This window comes from Lacerta agilis, chromosome 11, assembly GCF_009819535.1.
Source record: "Lacerta agilis isolate rLacAgi1 chromosome 11, rLacAgi1.pri, whole genome shotgun sequence".
In the NCBI taxonomy this organism is placed as follows: domain Eukaryota; kingdom Metazoa; phylum Chordata; class Lepidosauria; order Squamata; family Lacertidae; genus Lacerta; species Lacerta agilis.
The window spans coordinates 14,780,143-14,798,144 of record NC_046322.1 but is presented as its reverse complement, the minus strand read 5'-3'; the positions used below and the strand labels follow the sequence as shown (position 1 = coordinate 14,798,144).

The 18,002-nt window shown below is 46.4% G+C and overlaps 1 protein-coding gene across 2 annotated transcripts; it reads left to right on the top strand.

Moving 5' to 3' along the window:
• The first annotated feature begins 6,627 nt into the window (after positions 1-6,627).
• On the top strand, positions 6,628-17,794 carry RAX (retina and anterior neural fold homeobox). 2 transcript variants are annotated; one of them, XM_033164100.1, is made up of 3 exons: positions 6,628-6,974; positions 10,325-10,554; positions 17,302-17,794. In XM_033164100.1, the coding sequence occupies exons 1-3, from the start codon at positions 6,677-6,679 to the stop codon at positions 17,752-17,754; spliced, it is 981 nt and encodes a 326-aa protein (XP_033019991.1). In that variant the 5' UTR covers positions 6,628-6,676; the 3' UTR covers positions 17,755-17,794. The 2 variants fall into 2 exon arrangements, with proteins under 2 accessions (XP_033019991.1, XP_033019990.1); XM_033164099.1 differs by having other exon boundaries at positions 10,325-10,566.
• Positions 17,795-18,002: the final 208 nt, after the last annotated feature.

The following is an 18,002-nucleotide window of genomic DNA, read 5'->3' as shown; positions in this document are numbered from 1 at the left end:
AGTGGCTGGTAAGATGGGGCTTGGTGGAGGAGCCAAAGAGGTCTCTTTCTTCTGGTCTTCTTCCAATCCTCGTCCCTTGCATAGATGCCATGAACACCTAAGTAAAGCAGTCGTAAAAGCACAGAAAGTAAAAGCACTAGCCCTCACAGCCCCCTCCCATCTCTTTTGAGCTTCATCCCTGGTCCCAAATGAGGTCACTGTGCCCCTGAAGGACCAGGTGCACATCCTGGGAGTCATTTGGACTCACAGTTGTCCATGGAGGCGCAGGTCAATTCTGTGTCCAGGGCAGCTGTCTACCATCTCCATCTGGTACATTGGCTGAGCCCCTACCAGCCTGCATGCTGTCTCACCAGAGTGGTACATGCTCTTGTTATTATCGCCCGCTTCGACTACTGCAATGCGCTCTACGTGGGACTGCCTTTGAGGGTTGACTCAGAAACTTCAACTAATCCAGAATGTGGCATCTGGACCGGTGATTGGGAAATGCCACTGAGACCATATAACATGGTCCTGAGAGATCTACATTGGCTTCCGGTACATTTCCAAACTCAATTCAAATGGTTTGGTGCTGACCTTTGAAGCTCTAAATGGCTTTTGACCCTTTATACCTGAAGGAGCATCTCCACCTCCATCATTCTGGCAGTTCCCTCATTGTGAGGTTACAGGGATTCAGGGAACCAGGCAGGGGGCCTTCTTGGTAGTGGCACCAGTCCTGTGGAACATCCTCCCATCAGATGTCAAGGAAATAAACAGCGATATGACTTTTAAAGACATCTGAAGGGCAGCCCTGTATCAGGAAGTTTTTTAATGTTTGATGTCTTATTGTGGTTTAGATTTTGCTGGAAGCTCCTCAGAGTGGCAGGGGCAATCCAGTCAGATGGGCAGCATATAAATATTATTATTATTATTCATCTCAAAGTGCCTTCAGGATCTAGTCTGGGTTTTCTTTTTTAATTGTTATTTATATTTTATTGGTTTTGGTACAAAGTTACACAAATAGAAAATGATAACCATAGAGATACAGTTCATTAAACTCACTTTCAACCTTGCTTTCTGCATGTTGTTGTTGTTGTTCAGTCGTTCAGTCGTGTCCGACTCTTCGTGACCCCATGGACCAGAGCACGCCAGGCACGGCCTATCCTCCACTGCCTCTCGCAGTTTGGCCAAACTCATGCCAGTCGCTTCGAGAACACTGTCCAACCATCTCATCCTCTGTCGTCCCCTTCTCCTTGTGCCCTCCATCTTTCCCAACATCAGGGTCTTTTCTAGGGAGTCTTCTCTTCTCATGAGGTGGCCAAAGTACTGCACAGCAAAGGAAGGTGATGTGTGTGTCTCCTCCATCCTCTTTTGCACCCCGTCCTCCATTTTATATTTAAGCAGGACTAGGGTTGCCAGGTCTGCTTCCAAAAAATAGTGGACAATGTTTGTAAGAAAATATATAATTTAATTTAATTTAAACCCCCTTAAATTAAATTAAATTATATATTTTCTTACAAACATTTTAACACGTATTAAAATACCATTTCATCATAAAGCTTTGAATAAAAAAATGTCCACTATTTTTTTGTGGGGGGGGAAATAGTGAATATAATGTGAAAAAGTGGACTGTCCGCTCAAATAGTGGACACCTAGCAACCCTAAGCAGGGCAGGCAGGTTCACAGCCTCTCTGTCAGCATTAGTGTGGCCCTCAATCTACCAGAATGACTGTTAGCCATTCTTGCCAATGGAACTTCTCTGTCCAGAAGTAGTATATCTGGGACAAAGAACAAGGAAAGGCTCCTGCATCCAAAATAAGCTCTCCACTGACATCTGCCTGTCCAAACAGAATAATGGACTATTAGATGGACCTAGATGGTCTGGTGCAACACAGCTCCTTTGGCTGTTGCTGGTGGCAAGCAGCTAGGCAGACCAACCTGCAACCCAGACCAGAGAGGCAGGGAAAACGATTGGCTGTGTTTCCTCTAAGCTATTGCCTGCATGCTGCTAAGGGGCTTATAGTCTTTTGTTTTCCCAGAGTTAATTCTTTTTACCTGTTGCCCTGCACTCCCTAATGCTGCCAGGCAAGGTTACCTTTTATCAAGCCCATTTGTGTGTGTGTGTGTGTGTGTGTTTATGGGATGGCAAAACGTAAGGGAACTGGGTGAAAGAGGAAGGAGACAATTTAACAGCATCGTGGAGGCAGCAGAGAACACACTCAAAGCAGTCAACAGGGGAGTCATTGCGCCACTTAAAATTGCATGTGCCTTCCCAAGGAACTCTGTTAGTGACAATGGCACAATGTTCCTAATGCCTTGTCATTTGGACTGGGGCATTTTAACAGGCATTCCACCTGTGCTACTCCCTGAACATACAAGATAACACCAACTCCCAAAGCCCTAGGCTTCTCCTGACTGGAGTTAAGGTGCCACAATTAAAAAGGCCCTGTCTCACTTAGGTGGCAGGTGGTGAGAAATACCTGCTGCCGGTCAGTGTAGACATGACTAGTTGAACAAATAGTACAATGTATGATGTTTTAAAACTTATACCTTGTTATAAAATTACACGTGGTATAATGGCGCTTCATTGGTTCATCCTTTGAAAAAACCATCTTTGACGGCAAATTCCACACACACACTTTTCAAAATGTGTGTTTAATGTAACATGTAGCAGCCACCTGATCTGTGGCGGCTTCTTCACATGTAGGATCCATCAAGGGATGAGCCCAGAGTGAAACAGGTCTGTAGTTGAGTCCTTATGCAGATCTTCTTGTGTTGTTCTCAAGGAGAACATATGAAGCTGCCTTACACCAAATCAGAGCTGCCATTATTTTCTCAGCAGCTCCAGAACAAAGCAACTCAAAGAACCTGGTGCTGGCTCCTGCCTGCAGCTGTTTGCTCTGGATGCTGCAAGCTCATCCTGCCTGCCACTTGACACTGTGCCAGATGATAAAATGATACAGTGGCTGTCGGTGAGGTATCAGCAACTTCTGGGCATTGCAGTTTCATGGGACAGCGGGTGGCCTCTGGAACAACAGCCTACCAATGTGCTGATCAGTGGTTACAACAGGAAGACACTGCCCAAATAACACACACACACACACACACACACACACACACACAGAGAGAGAGAGAGAGAGAGAGAGAGAGAGAGAGAGACCCTGAATCTTACCACTCTAAGTACCTCCACTGCTTATCTTCAAAATACTTTTCCTCCTTAGAAGCCCACTTTCCCATAAAGCCTATTTAAAGATCCCAGTCTCCATTCTCAAAACGGAGTAGAAACGGAAGTATGTGCTTGCCTACACCTGTCCTTAATCCCTATGCTTCCACTGTCAACTTCATTTTTAAGCAGCCAAGGGGGCAGGAGGCAACTGCCCGCCCCCCTAGATCCACAAATATTATTGAAAAGCATTGAAAGCACTCAGTTATCTGAGTTTCTGCCCCCCCCCCCCCAGCAGAAGCCTGCCACCCACAATGTCCTATTTATGGGGTATTTTTTAACCTGTGATTTCCCAAGAAAAGTTCAACAATTTTGGTTTCCTGAAAAAAGCTGCCACCTTCCTAACAAAAATCCTGGCTGTGCCCATGTTTCTAAGGTCTTCCATCCCCACCTCAGAGGCAAAATTTAGACTGTAGACTCCTCAGGGCAGAGAGCTGTCTGTGCTTTTAACATTTGTTTACAAATTGAACTGCAGTATTGCAGGGTGGTACTATGACTACTAGTAGTAATGGTGGTAGTAGCAGTAGCAGTAGTAGTAGTAGCAGAAAGTGGCTTCAAAGCTAACATTGGCCAGATTCTAAAGTCTAAGTGTCCCTTTCTTTAGGATTTGCTCTTCCCCTTGTTCCACACGTTGATTCCCCCCCCTCAAAAAAGTAAAATCTAAATTCATCCCCATATGTTGATATTCAAACACATATCTTCGCACAATTTAGCATCTTTCTGAAGCTGCTGCATATCTTGGTTTTCGTGAACAGATCCTTCGAAACATAACAGTTTGCATTTGTTGTATATTAATATGTGATTAATAAATTGTGGGTTTATCTGCTTATATATTCCGGTTGTGCGATTTTATTTTATTACTTTATCCCTGATAGATAGAGTGTATATAGATATAGATATAGATATAGATATAGATATAGATATAGATATAGATATAGATATAGATATAGATATAGATATATTGTGTGTGTGTGTAAAATATTCTTATTGTCCTTGTTATTTGTTCCCTGTTTTCTACCTGCAATGCACTTTCTGCGACCAGACGCTTGATTTGCAACAGTTTTGTATTTTGGAAATATTGAATAAAGAGAATGGGAATAGGGGTGGTGGTTCAGTCTGAAGGAATCGACTCAGATCGATGTTGGCAGCCCTTATTCTTAATTTCAACCTGAGACCAAAAACGCACACTTGTGAGTTTAAGCCTAACAATAACGACGACGACAAAAGGTCAGGAAACGGACCATCAGTAATAAAGGCGTGCGTGATTCTGAGCATGTACAGAGTGCGTTTCCCCTCCCAGCTGATAAATCCCAGGAGAGTCAGCGGCTGTGGCTGCCTTCTTGATTCCACACTTGTTGTAAGAGAGGACTGACTCCGTTCAAATGATATTTCTGCGTCTGGAATCCTGCCATTCAGCCTCATCGACGGCAGCGCCCACCGCAGAAACAGCTCCGTTTGCAGAACTTTTTTTAAAGCACATCGGATCAGCGCTAGAAATGTAGGGCCAGAAACGGGACAGAACAACAGCAACAAAATCCAGCTGGTTGGGCAGTCGCAAGAAAATAAGTTTATTTCATTTATTTAAAGCCAAGAAGGAAAAACAAGGAGTGTTTAATAGGCGCGGGAAATCGATTAATGCCTTAACTGCGGATTAAGCGGTTACATTTTAAATAGGATTTTAAGCGGAGTTTTCCGCCGGAACGATATCATATCCCTGACCCTGAGTCATCTCTGCATAACATCTTTCAATCCCGCGATGGGAACGCGGTCCTTGCAAAAAAGAAAAGAAAAGAAAGAACAAGAGGTTCCTCGTCCTTTAGACCCACACCAAGGAGCCAAAAACCGGGGTGAAATCGAATTAAAACCCAACAGTCCTGACCTGGACGGCTCCTTAAATCGCTGTCTTCGTCCGATAGCCCTTCCTGAGACTTGCCCAATTTATTTCATTTAACTAATTTTGATTGCCTTTAATTAATTAACAGTCTGCGAGGGGCGAGATGGAGGTGGAAGAGAAAGAGAAACCAGTTAAATAATCAGGCGCCTTTCTCGCAAAACCACCTCCATCCTTTCGTTAAACTCCGCGGATTTCAAGGGTGGGCTTCTTGGAAAGTCTTTCAAGATTAGGAAGAAGCTGCGCCCCTTCCACGATTCCTCCTCCTCCCCCCCCCCGCCGCACATTCAGATCCTAATCTGACAAGACTCTCAGACGAGATCCCTAGGCCCCTAGATCGCTCCTTCTTGACAAAGAAATCTTCTTGTTCCCGTTCGCAGGAGGAGATTTTCTAAAAGTGTGTTTGTGTGTGCGCATCGAGCGCTGCTGGATCAGGCCAGCTGCCCATCTGGGTCGGCATCCTGTTATCACAAGGATCAACCAGAGTTGTCTGCGGGAAACCCTCGAGCAGGATCCGAGCACCAGATCTGCTCTTCAGAAGCAGCGCTGCTCCTCTCCATGAAAATCTCCCTCTTTTAAAACCCACTTGTTTTTAAGACGTGCGTGTGCGAGCTCCAAAATTCCTCCTGGAAACTTTCCCCTGCTCCTCCCTCTCTCTGCCCCCGCCTGGTCCTTCTGAAACAAGTTTTCTGCTTTAAAAAAAGGAAAAATAAAACCCCTTTTCCTCTTCAACCGGAGTTAGCCCGTCGGAAATCGAGGCCTCCCCGAAACCCTAGCAAAAAAAAAGCGCGTCCACACCTCAGCCTCCCTTGACGGCGACCGTTTCTCTCTGGCTGCTTCCTCCCCGCTGGTCAGTTTCCTCGAAGGGCCGCCCTTCCCGTCGAGGGGAGGAGCCTGAGGCGAAGGAGAGCCCCCACCCCCGTTAACTCAGGTGCCTCCGGCCCCCAAGTCGCACAAAGCCCCCGGGAGACGGAGCGCACGGAAGCGCACGCGAGCACGCAAGTAGCAGCGCACGCGAGACTCCGACGGGACGCACCTCCGCCGCGCCTCTCCCAGGCAGGGCTGGTGGCGTCGCTGCGCGGGCGAGCTCCTTGCTCTGCCCGGAGAAAGGTCACTCCAATCCTGGCCGCTGATCCTAGGCCGTCCGAGGACGACCCGGCCCAGTCAGCTTGGAAGGAGACGGGAAGGGCGGCTGGGGCCGAGAGCCGCTTAGGCTCAGCGAGGACTCGCAAGCCGCCTTCGCCTGCTGCTGCCCTCTGACACAAGCAGATCCCGACGGGAGTTTGTCGCCTGAAGAGCCTCTCAAATCCTGCTAGCCGTCGGAAGAAGAAGAAGAAGAAGAAGAAGAAGAAGAAGAAGAAGAAGAAGAAGAAAGAAGAAGAAGAAGAAGAAGAAGAAGAAGAAGAAGAAGAAGAAGAAGAGTCCCTCCGTCGTGCTCTTGTTGGACGGCTGAGCAAGGAAGGAGCGCGCATGGCATAGGGGAGCCCCCGGGGGTCCTTGGAAGGGGAGGATCGAGGGCTGTCCTCCTCGCCCTCGCCCTCCCCCTTTCCCACACCAGCCCCTTGCCCTGCCACCAGGAGAGCTCCATGCACCTGCAGCAAGGCTCCCTCCTGAACATGACCGACGGCGGCTTCTCCCTGACTGGGCACTTGGTGAGGAGCCCCAGCGGAGGAGGGAACCCGTCTAGGCTCCACAGCATCGAAGCGATCCTGGGATTTACCAAAGAAGACCCCCTTTTGGGTGCCTTCCAAGCCCACGATGCCAGTGGCGGAGGCAGGCCCATGAAGGAGGCAGAGAAGCGCAGCCCCAGGGATTGCTTCTCCAAAATGCCAGCCGAGCAGCCTGGGCTGGGCCAGGAAGGGCCCGCGGAAGAACACTTCGGAGGTAAGGCAGGGTGCGAGGGTTTTTTGGGGGGGGGCGGATTCGGGTGTCAGATCATAGTCTCCCTCTTACTGGAGGATCCCAGTCCTCCTGTAGCTGCTGGGACCAGCTAAAGTGTGTGGTTCCTTTGCTTCAATTTGAAGGAGACCCCCCCCATTAACCCCCACCCCACCCTTCGGAAGCAAGTTCGAATAACTTCATTATTATTCTTATTTTGGGAAGCATTTTGTGTTTGCTTTATTATGTTTGGTGTTTTATGTGCTGGGAGCCGCCCAGAGTGGCTGGGGAAACCTAGTCAGATGGGTGGGATAGAAATAATAAAAAATATTATTAAGAGAGGGCTGCATTTTTTAAAAATGGGCGCCTTTAAAATCAGTAAAGTGTAATATGGGGTGTTGGAGGGGATAACTGAGGAAGAAGAGGAGGAAAGCATTTGAAAGATCAGTCATCTTTGTGAGACGCCTCAGACACAATAATAAAGATCAGCCAAATGCCCTCTAAAAACCCCACTCTTTAAAAATCCCAAACACAGAGTCAGACCATGGGTCCATCTAGCTCAGTCTTGTCTATCTACACTGACTGGCAGCCACTCTCCAGGGCTTCCGAGAGGCGGCTCTTCCAGATGCCAGGTGATGGTAGTGCTTTTCAAAGGAGCAACCTACTGAGTGTGTCTTGGGCTGCTTGAGCAAACAGTGCCGCAGGTGTTCTTTAAATTGTACAACTTTAGAAAGGGCACTCTGGCATGCAAGGAAGGAAAGAGAACATTTTCCAGAGCACAGCATGGCAAATTAAGGCAAGGGCACTGAAACTGGACACATTCGCATGTCCCACTGAATTAGTGAAGCTCCCTGCTTGGGCTGAGGCACCATCCATTACAATGGCATGTTATACTGAAGTACGTATGTTGGGGACCAGATTTCTCACCCTAAACTCATCTTCTTGAAGGCAAGTGCTCAGATTATGTCAGCGTGACTTGCTTCTGCGCTAAGGGTACTGCTTCCAATTTTGGGGGGGGGAATAGCCTTGGAGCTTAGGAGACAGAGAAACATGGTCTCGTCCGGTTCTTCAAGCTCGTTTTCATATCTCATCTGGGGTTGCCACGCTCGTGCAGCTTATTCCCAAATGGATCCATCAAGTGGCACGGAACCAATGGACCAATACGCCTAGGAGCTGTCCATTTTATCCAGGAATTCCTCTCTCTGAGGGCTGCCGCCTCTGCTCATGTTAGGAAGAGCTTAGCTGGTGTGACCACCTTTAGAATACTGTGTCCCGTCCTGATCCCCACACCTCAAGAAGAGTTTCGTAGAGCTGGGAAAGAGTCAGAAACGGGGCAAAGCAAAATGATCACGGGGCTGGAGCAACTCCCTTTATGACGAAGAGCTTGGGGCATGATGAAGGTGTGCAAAATTGTGCCGGTTATGAAGAAAGTGGATGCAGAGACGTTTTTCTACTTAGAACTTGTGGACAACCAATGAAGCTAAATCTTGGAACATTAAAAGTTCCTCACTCAGTGCCTATATGGGTTGCGCTTCCAAAATATGTAGCGAAGTCCACCAACTTGCATGATTTTAAAGGGGATTGGACAAATTTAGTGAGGACAAGCCTATCTATGGCTACTTGCCTTGCCAGCTATGTTTCCCCCCCACAGTCAGAGATTATAGAAGAGTTTGGATTTGATATCCCGCTTTATCACTACCTGAAAGAGTCTCAAAGCGGCTAACATTCTCCTTTCCCTTCCCTCCCCCACAACAAACACTCTGTGAGGTGAGTGGGGCTGAGAGACTTCAAAGGACTAGCTCAAGGTCACCCAGCAGCTTCATGTGGAGGAGCGGAGAAGCGAACCCGGTTCACCAGATTATGAGTCTACCGCTCTTAACCACTGCACCACACTGGCTCTCTATATCCCTTTGAATACCAGTTGCCTGGGAATCCCAAGTGGGGAGAGTGCTGTTGCACTCCCGCCTTACTTGCAAGCTTCTTGTGGTGGGCATCTGGTTGGCTGCTGTGAGAACAGGATGCTAGACTGGGTGAAGTTTCTATCCTCACCAGCACATCAAATTCAAATCGCTTTCCCCAGGCTACATTGTACTTGTGTCATGTGAATCATGCCCCACTTGTGAGCATCTGGCTCAACACCATGGGAAGCAGTGGGAAAGCTGGCTTAGGCAGACTTTGCTCTAAGCCAGCAAGATGCAATCTCAGACCTTTCCAAAGCACATGAGCGATGGCCGCTCATAGATATTTTGATAGAATATTATTAACTCATAATAATTTATAAATGACGAAGACCATGTATCCTTGGTTTGGTGTAGAGCCAGTTTGGTGTAGTGGTTAGGAGCGGCAGACTCGTAATCTGGGGAACCGGGTTCGTGTCTGCACTCCTCCACATGCAGCTGCTGGGTGACCTTGGGCTAGTCACACTTCTCTGAAGTCTCTCAGCCCCACTCACCTCACAGAGTGTTTGTTGTGGGGGAGGAAGGGAAAGGAGAATGTTAGCCGCTTTGAGACTCCTTCGGGTAGTAAAAAGCGGGATATCAAATCCAAACTCTTCTTCTCCTTCTTCTTGGTTGGGTACAGAGCTGCTGAGTTCAGCATTATTCTGAGCAGGCACCCACAGGATTGCTCCAGTCCAGAGCTAACAGACTTCAAAGCAACTAAATCAATGGTATTTGCATATTCGTAATAGGTTTTAGGGTCCAGGGTAAGGCTGCAAAAGGTAGAAACAGTAGCAATATCGATGTTGCTTTTAACGCTGGATTTTATTTTGAAATAAAGTCAAAACTGAAGGCAACAGAAAGGAGGAACACACAGAAGGATACAGCAAGATCACTAATTATTAAGTAATGTGATTATATGGTGCTGATTAATAGAAATACATATTTTCTTTCTTGTAAAACACTTGAAGTCTTTTAAAAGATAAAGGAGATGTATCTATATCATCTATCTATCTATCTATCTATCTATCTATATCATCTTCTATCCCTCTATCTATCTATCTATCTATCTATCTATCTATATCATCTATCTCTATTAGTTCTCTGTGAAACCAGCTCAAAACGTTAAAGCAAATCAAGACAAGAAGTCTGGATTTATTAAATTTGGAAGCAAATTACGTTGAAATCAGTGGTATACTTACGTTCACTCAAATGTGCTTAGCATCAGGGAGACATGCTGGTGTGAACCAGCTTGGCTGCCCAATCCTATGCATGCCTGCTCAGAAGTAAGTTCTACTGATTTCAATGGGACTTACCCCCAGGTAAGTGTGTACAAGGTTACAGCCTTAAATCCATGAGCTCTGTCTTAATTTGTTGGTGGGTCGTCTAATCTCTTCTTCTTCTTCTCCCCCCCCCCAGACCCCTACTGCTCCAAACGCTCAGAGGAGTGCTTGAGTCCAGAGCTGGCCACTTGCAACAACAGCGACGGCAAACTGTCTGATGAAGACCAGCCCAAAAAGAAACACCGGAGGAACCGGACAACCTTCACCACCTACCAGCTGCACGAACTTGAGCGAGCCTTTGAGAAATCCCACTATCCCGATGTCTATAGCCGAGAGGAGCTGGCTATGAAGGTCAACCTACCTGAAGTGAGAGTCCAGGTAAAATGGCAGGTGGTCTTCTCTTCCTCCTCCTCCTCCTTCTCCATCTAGCCACATGGTGAAATCTTGGACAGTTAATCCTCAGATTCTCATCTTCATTAGAAGACCTTAGTCAAAAGCAGCCTTTCCCTGCTAATCCAGTAAAAGGGCCCCCCCACCCCACCCCGGATATAATTTCAGACTTTGCATACATAGTAAAGGATTTTCCTTAATCTGCCTTTTTTTAAACACTTCAGACCGCTATCTCTCTCTAATTATTAGTGTTTAGTTTCAGATACTCTGGCTAGGAATCCTCCTAATCATGCAATGTCCAGCACAGGAGAAAGATGTTGGTTGGTTTGTCGTTGTTTTGGTAGATCATGCAATTTGAAATATCATTTACATTGATGTATGTGTTTTTAAACTTATTGGAAGTTCCTTATTTATTTATTTATTTATTTATTTATAGGGCACCATAGATTTGGGGGTAAGAGAGGGTGAGACAGAAAAGGAAAGGAGAAACTATAGTAAAATAAAATAAAATAAAAAAGCACCTTAGGTTAGTATTAGTTTCCCAAGTATGTGACAATTAGGCTTAATTTTCAAATTCTTTGAATGCTCCGGAAATAGCATGTGCAATTGGCACCTCTTTCCATGTTCTTCTTGCTACAACCCTTTGCATGGAAGTTAGGGATTCGTTAAACAAGAACCAGCTTTCCTGCAATGTTTGAGGGAATCCCAAAGTCAATAGTGGTGATCTGTCGTGGAACAGCCCCACTGAAGAAGATAACTATGGTTACCCAGACCTTGTTGCTGGTTGCAAAGGGGTCCCCATAACAGTTCAAGCTTCGGGACCCCCCAAAATGTAGGTCCACCACTGGTCTGGGATGTGGAATAATATTATGTCATTTGAAATACAGCCTATGTAATCGGCACCTTTGCATCTAGCAATCCCACAGAGAGGCAGGTTTTTCAAGCTCTTTTTGTTCATTTTCTTGCTTCTGAATTTGAATTTATTGCTCCATTCTAGCCTCTAGCGGCATTGCAAAACTGAGAGCAGGGTTTCTTTTATTACCTGCTTCCCTTTCCCAGTGATAAGCTGTGGATGGGGAGTGCAGGATTGCCTCCCATTTAAAAGCACACATCCGTTTAAATTTCCCAATGCAGCTGCAGATAATGTCAACCCACTTGGTCCCCAGTCCGGGTGTGTGTCTGTGTCTGTTTGTCCCACTACTTCACCTGCTGAACCCTGGACAGTGCTGGATTACCAAACAGGCAGAGTGACTTTTAACGGCCCCGCGACAAACGGATCAAAACAACATTGATTTGATCTTGAAATAAAATTAGAACCAAGCTTTCTTAGTTAAATGTTATCCCACTAGAGCAGGGGACCCGGAGATTTCGACTGCCTAGGGGTTCTCCTCAGGGTTTAATCCAGCAATGCACCTGGAGACCTGCTTGCTACAGCAGGTAAGGAAGGGGAAAGGCAACAGAACTTGGAAGCTAGCGGGTGAGAAGGCCCACAGCTGCCTCCTTTCCCATTTCACGATAGACTTAAAGGCATGCGCCCAGTGTCTGGGGTAAGAGGTGGCAGTGCTTCATCAGGGCTTTGGTGTAAACTGAAGCCCATTGGGCCACCCCATTGGCTGAAGTGGAGGTAGAACTGATGTGCACCCATCCCTTTTGTGCACATGGAGCTACTCACTCTGCCTTGGCTCAAGAAGGCGACAGGCAGTTCCCTTCCTGACATGTCTAGAAGCCAACTGGACCTGCAGTTGAATCTTCCTGCAACACTGTAGACAAGAGAATGTCCTTCACAACACATTTCTAAGCAGGAGCCCCATGTCGTGAACTGCCTTGAGATCTACAGGTGAGGGGTGGTCTACAAATTTAATAATAATAATAATAATAATAATAATAATAATAATAATAATAATAATAATGGGGCACACTTCCAGCAACTCCTACAGCCAAGCTGGTGCCCAACATATTGTTCTGCTTTCCTTTGGACACCATCAGCGAGGCTGAGAGGGGAGTCTTGACTTCTGGGCAGCCCAGGACTTCCATATACACTGCCCAAGCATGCACTTCACCCCTGGAAGCGCACTCCATTTTCTCCTGAGACAGACGGATGTCAACAACACTGTGTGTTACACGCACAGCTCTGCCTTCCAACATCTCATGGTCCCTCTCTACCTCTTAGCATTTGTCATCCAAAAAAAGTCACTTCAATCTACCTCAGGGGTCGGCAAACCTTTTCAGCAGGTGCCGATCCACTGTCCCTCAGACCTTGTGGGGTGGGGGGGCGGACTATATTTTGGGAAAAAAATATGAATGAATTCCTATGCCCCACAAATAACCCAGAGATGCATTTTGAATAAAAGCACTCATTCTACTCATGTAAAAACACCAGGCAGGCCCCACAAATAACCGAGAGACGAATTTTAAATAAAAAGACACATTCTACTCATGTAAAAACACGCTGATTCCTGGACTGTCCGCAGGCCGGATTTAGAAGGCAATTGGGCCGCATCTTGCCCCTGGGCCTTAGTTTGGGGACCCCTGATCTACCTAATAGTTGGTTTGGCCCCATCTACGTGCAGTAACACCATGTATGCATTGTGGTGCCTATAGGACTCTTGTGTATGTATTCTTCCTTCTTGCCCCTCCTTCATTCAACTTAGTGCTAAGCAGGGTATGTGTGCATGGAACAAGGTCTGCTTGAGCACTGAGACTTCTAGCCCCACATGCTATTTTGGGTACACACACCCCCCATCCCAACCCTCCGGAGCAGATTTAGGGAGCATGCAAGAGGACACGTAACAGCCAAAGAGCAGGATGTCCACTTGTACAAGCAAGCAGACCTTATTCCGTGCATGCAACCATTGAGTTGAATCCTGCCCCACGTGTCCAACTTTGCAGCCTTTTATCTGAAGGGCTGTTCAGTCCAAGCCCAGTTTGAAAATCAAGAAGGGCCTTGAAGTTGCCCATCAATAGTTAGCCCCCAGACAGCAGGCTGAGCAGGCACAGTTCACTTCCGCAATGCGGTAAGATGCATTATATACTTCTATTGAAATTCCAGCAATTATTTCTAAATGTGTTATCTATGTATCTTAAAGCGGCACGTGCACTTTTAAGGCAGATCTGGGCCTTCTTTTTCCCTCTCTTGTGGTGATGCATAAGGAACTGCTCTGTGGGGGGGGGGAGAAGGGAGGAGCCCCTTGTCTGCTCCCCCATGTTCTCATTGGCGCAGCCTCCCACATGTTGGGGACTGAAGCTCTGGAGAAGGGGAGTTTGCTGTACCTGAGCAAACTCTGATCTCACCCCCCTGGTGTGATTTAGAACCCTGATCTCCCAGAGTTCTAAATTTGACAGGATCCTGCACAAGTTCAAACTACGCCGCAAGCAGCAATTAATGCGGAGCAAAAGCATATACAGTGGTACCTCGGGTTAAGAACTTAATTTGTTCTTAACCTGAAACTGTTCTTAACCTGAAGCACCATTTTAGCTCATGGGACCTCCCACTGCCACTGCGCCGCTAGAGCACAATTTCTGTTCTTATCCTGAAGCAAAGTTCTTATCCTGAAGCGTTATTTCTGGGTTAGCAGAGTATGTAACCTGAAGCGTATGTAATGTGAGGTACCACTGTATATTTGCTGTGCAGCAACCAGCTAAGCTCTTAACGGTGCCCGTGTTTTTCTCTAAATGAATTGCGTTGTGAGAGCCTAATTTTTTTAGACGAGGTTATGAATCATTGCTGAAGAACTTTGCAGAGAAAGAAAGAGCCCCTCAATACACACTCTTCATAGAAATTGAGGGGAAGTGTCAAGGAGCAATATTTACCTCCTTATTGCATCGGGATCCTATTGTGTGTGGAAACCTATGTAGATAGGGTTTTTTCCCCCCACCAAGGACTTAAAAGTAAGGCACTTAACCTTGGCTGGATCCCACCAGTTGTAAAGTGTGTTGCAAAGAGGTGTATGCGTGAGCCGCCACTTTCGCTGCTTCTCAGAAACTTCAGTTCCCACCGAAAAGAAGAAGAAAGTTGGGGATTTCTCCCCCACCCCACCCGCTAAATTGTAAGTGGGAGGTTTTTCACAGGCTTAATTAAAGCTGAATGATCTGTAATCCCTGGATCACGAAAATGTTTGAGAAGCCTGAAATATTTACTAGTCATCTGTAAAAAGAAGAAGGGAAAAAATCTGGGAGGGTTTCCAAAAGTGTGTGTTTTTAAAAAAGCAGCTTCCAAAAACCAGCACTAATTTTATCCCTTCTAGTGGGTAATGAGAGCAGATTTGGGTTTATGGACTAAGGGGAATTATTTGATGGGGAGCATGAGACAAAACTGCCTGCAGGGGGTTTCTTTTTTAACCCGTCAAGTTTGAATTAACTAAGGGAGCTCAGGGCTTGGTATGGGTTTTAAAGGATTTTGGCCAGCATCTAAAACTCAGAAAGTATATGAGAGAGAAGCTCTTTTTCTTTGGACAATCAAATAGTGCTGGTTGACTTTCAGTGAAAGGCAGATGGGAGGCAAAATTCTACTATTAAAGCACCCTTGGGGATCTCATTTACTTAAATGAAAACAGGGTCCTGCAGCACCTTGTGATTATTTAGGCTTTAAGGCAAATTACTGTGATTTGGCTGTTCACCTATGAGCTAGGCCAGTTTCACAAGTCTCATTTAATATACAAGAGATATATTTTCACATATCTGAAAACTCATGATTGAAAATTGCATGGAATGTGCATTTTGAAAATTGCATGGAATGTGCATTTGGCCACCCCGACTCTGGGGTAGCCAAGTGTCCCACTTTATATATACTTTTCAATTTATTAAAATTAATTTTCCAAATTATTACAAATCAAACCAATTTATATTAATTTAATACACTTTCTTAAAATCAGGTTTCCCACTGCTGTTCCAAACATAGGATCATCATCATTTCCTCACATGGCCACATCATTTCTTATTTAGAGTCCAGTTGACATCCTTCACTTGCTGTTAAACCATTCTTCCACACTTTTTTCACCTTGCAAGTGAAGTGACATCCTTCACTTGCCGTTAAACCATTCTTCCACACTTTTTTCACCTTGCAAACAGCACCTCGGTTACATCTTATAAATAAATAATCCACTTCACAATATACATTGTTGTTCCAGACCTGGTGTGCTGGGAGAGTTAATTACTATCTTCCATTGTTCAGTTCTTTGCAATGTTTATCTGGATGGTACAAGGCCACATTCCATTCCTTCCGCTGTTTACAGACTAGCAAATGAGCTGCAGCCACAAATAACTCGCAGAATGCATAGCCAAACTCTGCCATTAAAATTCCGCTCTGGAGTTCTTCCTCGGCACACAGTTAAAAGCAATATCTTTTCTCAAATTCAGCCTCTTTACCGCAGCTGTTCGTCAGCAGTTCATTCTCCCCCCGCCCACCCACTGCATTCTTCCAATAGCAGTCCAGGAATAATTTTAAATAAAGTCCATTCAGCCTCAGTCGAGGGGGGGGAGGGCATAGTAAAACCTTGTTAAATTCCTTGTTGAGCATAAATCAAAAGCCTCCCCCCCCTCTTTTCCAAAGTAACAAACAGAATAACATAGCATCGGCTACACACGTCCTTTTCATTATATAGGGGAGGACAGGAAAAAGGAGACCATTTCAAAACCATAAGAAATCACAAAGCACCTTATACTCCACCTTCCTTTCCCAGCCATTGTAAGGATTCTCAAGCTTCAAAGAAAACATTCAGATACTTTCAAAGACCCAAGCCCTGTCCTTTTGGCAGCTGACTGATTGCAGCCTATTAGCATATGTCGGTCCAGGAGCACCTCTTGATTAATGTCAATTGTCCGAATTATGGAGGAACCAACTACAAATCATGCTGGAGACGGAGGCTCTTCCATGGCAGGGACACACTCCCAGGTCATACCCGCTCTGCCTTTCAAGTTGGCAGACACGGGCTTGAGCGGCACAGTGGGATGCAATAAGCTCCCCAGACCCCACTGGGGAACATAGCCAGGATATTTGCCTCATAAATTCTGGCTTCCTCTGCCTGAACCTCCTCGCTGCCCACTGAAGGACCCCTCTATTGCAAGGGCTGCCTGGCCCAAGTCCAGGTTAACGAAGCTTCAGGAGGGAGAGCAGGAGGGGCTCATCAACAATTTAGCACCTGCATGGCTGACTGGATAGGCTCACAGCTCACTGCATCACAGCCTTTCCTTAGCCATATCCCTGAGCTGCATTATATTTCTACTTAAATTACAGGGCTTGTAATTTGTTAATGGTGAACATCCTATGAGCATTGCAGCTTGCCAGATGAAATGATCCCCTCCTGTCCTTACCCCGTGTCCTGTTCTGGGGTTCTCCCCATTCCCCCCAGAGCCAAATCCAGGGGGTGAGAAGGAGGAAAGAGAGAAAGCCCCATTGCACAAGCAGAGGTTCTTGCACCAGGTTTGTACTGACGGAAGTCCTTGGGTGATTCCTGCTTGTTGTTTCCAAATCTGCATCTACGCCTATAAATTAGCATGTGTGGATTTTACGCAACACCATGTTTTCCTTTGCTTTCTCGTTTTTTGAATGCATTGTCACTGGCTCAAGGTGGCCAATGTGGATGTGTATATGACGTCTTTGTGTGCAGAAGATCAAAAGCAGGAGAAGCTTCCTGATGTAGAATTGGATGTCTCTATTTTCATCCGAGAAATGTTGGAGGGTATGTGTCTGCTTTGTATTTATGTGGTTTTTCCTTTTCCCTTTAGGTTTGGTTTCAGAACCGGAGAGCCAAGTGGAGGCGTCAAGAGAAGCTGGAGGTGACATCCATGAAGTTGCAGGATTCCCCCATCCTCTCCTTCAACCGCTCACCTCAGCCCTCTGCCATCGGGGCCATTGGCAGCAACTTGCCCCTGGACTCGTGGCTGAACCCGCCCATGCCCAACACCAGCCCCCTGCAGACTTTGCCAGGATTCGTGGCTTCCCCACAGAGCCTCCCCAGCAGCTACACCCCTCCCCCTTTCCTAAACTCTCCCCCCATGGGACACACCTTGCAACCCCTAGGAGCCATGGGGCCTCCACCGCCTTACCAGTGCGGGACAAACTTTGTGGACAAATTCCCACTGGAAGAGGTGGACCCCCGCAACACCAGCATTGCTGCACTGAGGATGAAAGCGAAGGAGCACATCCAGTCCATTGGTAAACCGTGGCAGACAATATGAGGAGGGAGATCTTTGGCTCGCGTGGTTTGTGAGAAAGGCTCCCCTTTGGAAAGTGGTCTCATCCCTTAGATCTTATGTTCTGGACAGATAAGCAAAGACTATTGCTGTTAAGAGTGCCCCCCCCCTCATCATGTGTTGTAGAAGGGACTGGAGCATTAAACAGAAACCATTCTGCACCTACCTACCTACCCACCAACCAACCAACCAACCAACCCCTTAATCCTCCAATTTAGCCACTGCAATCTTTG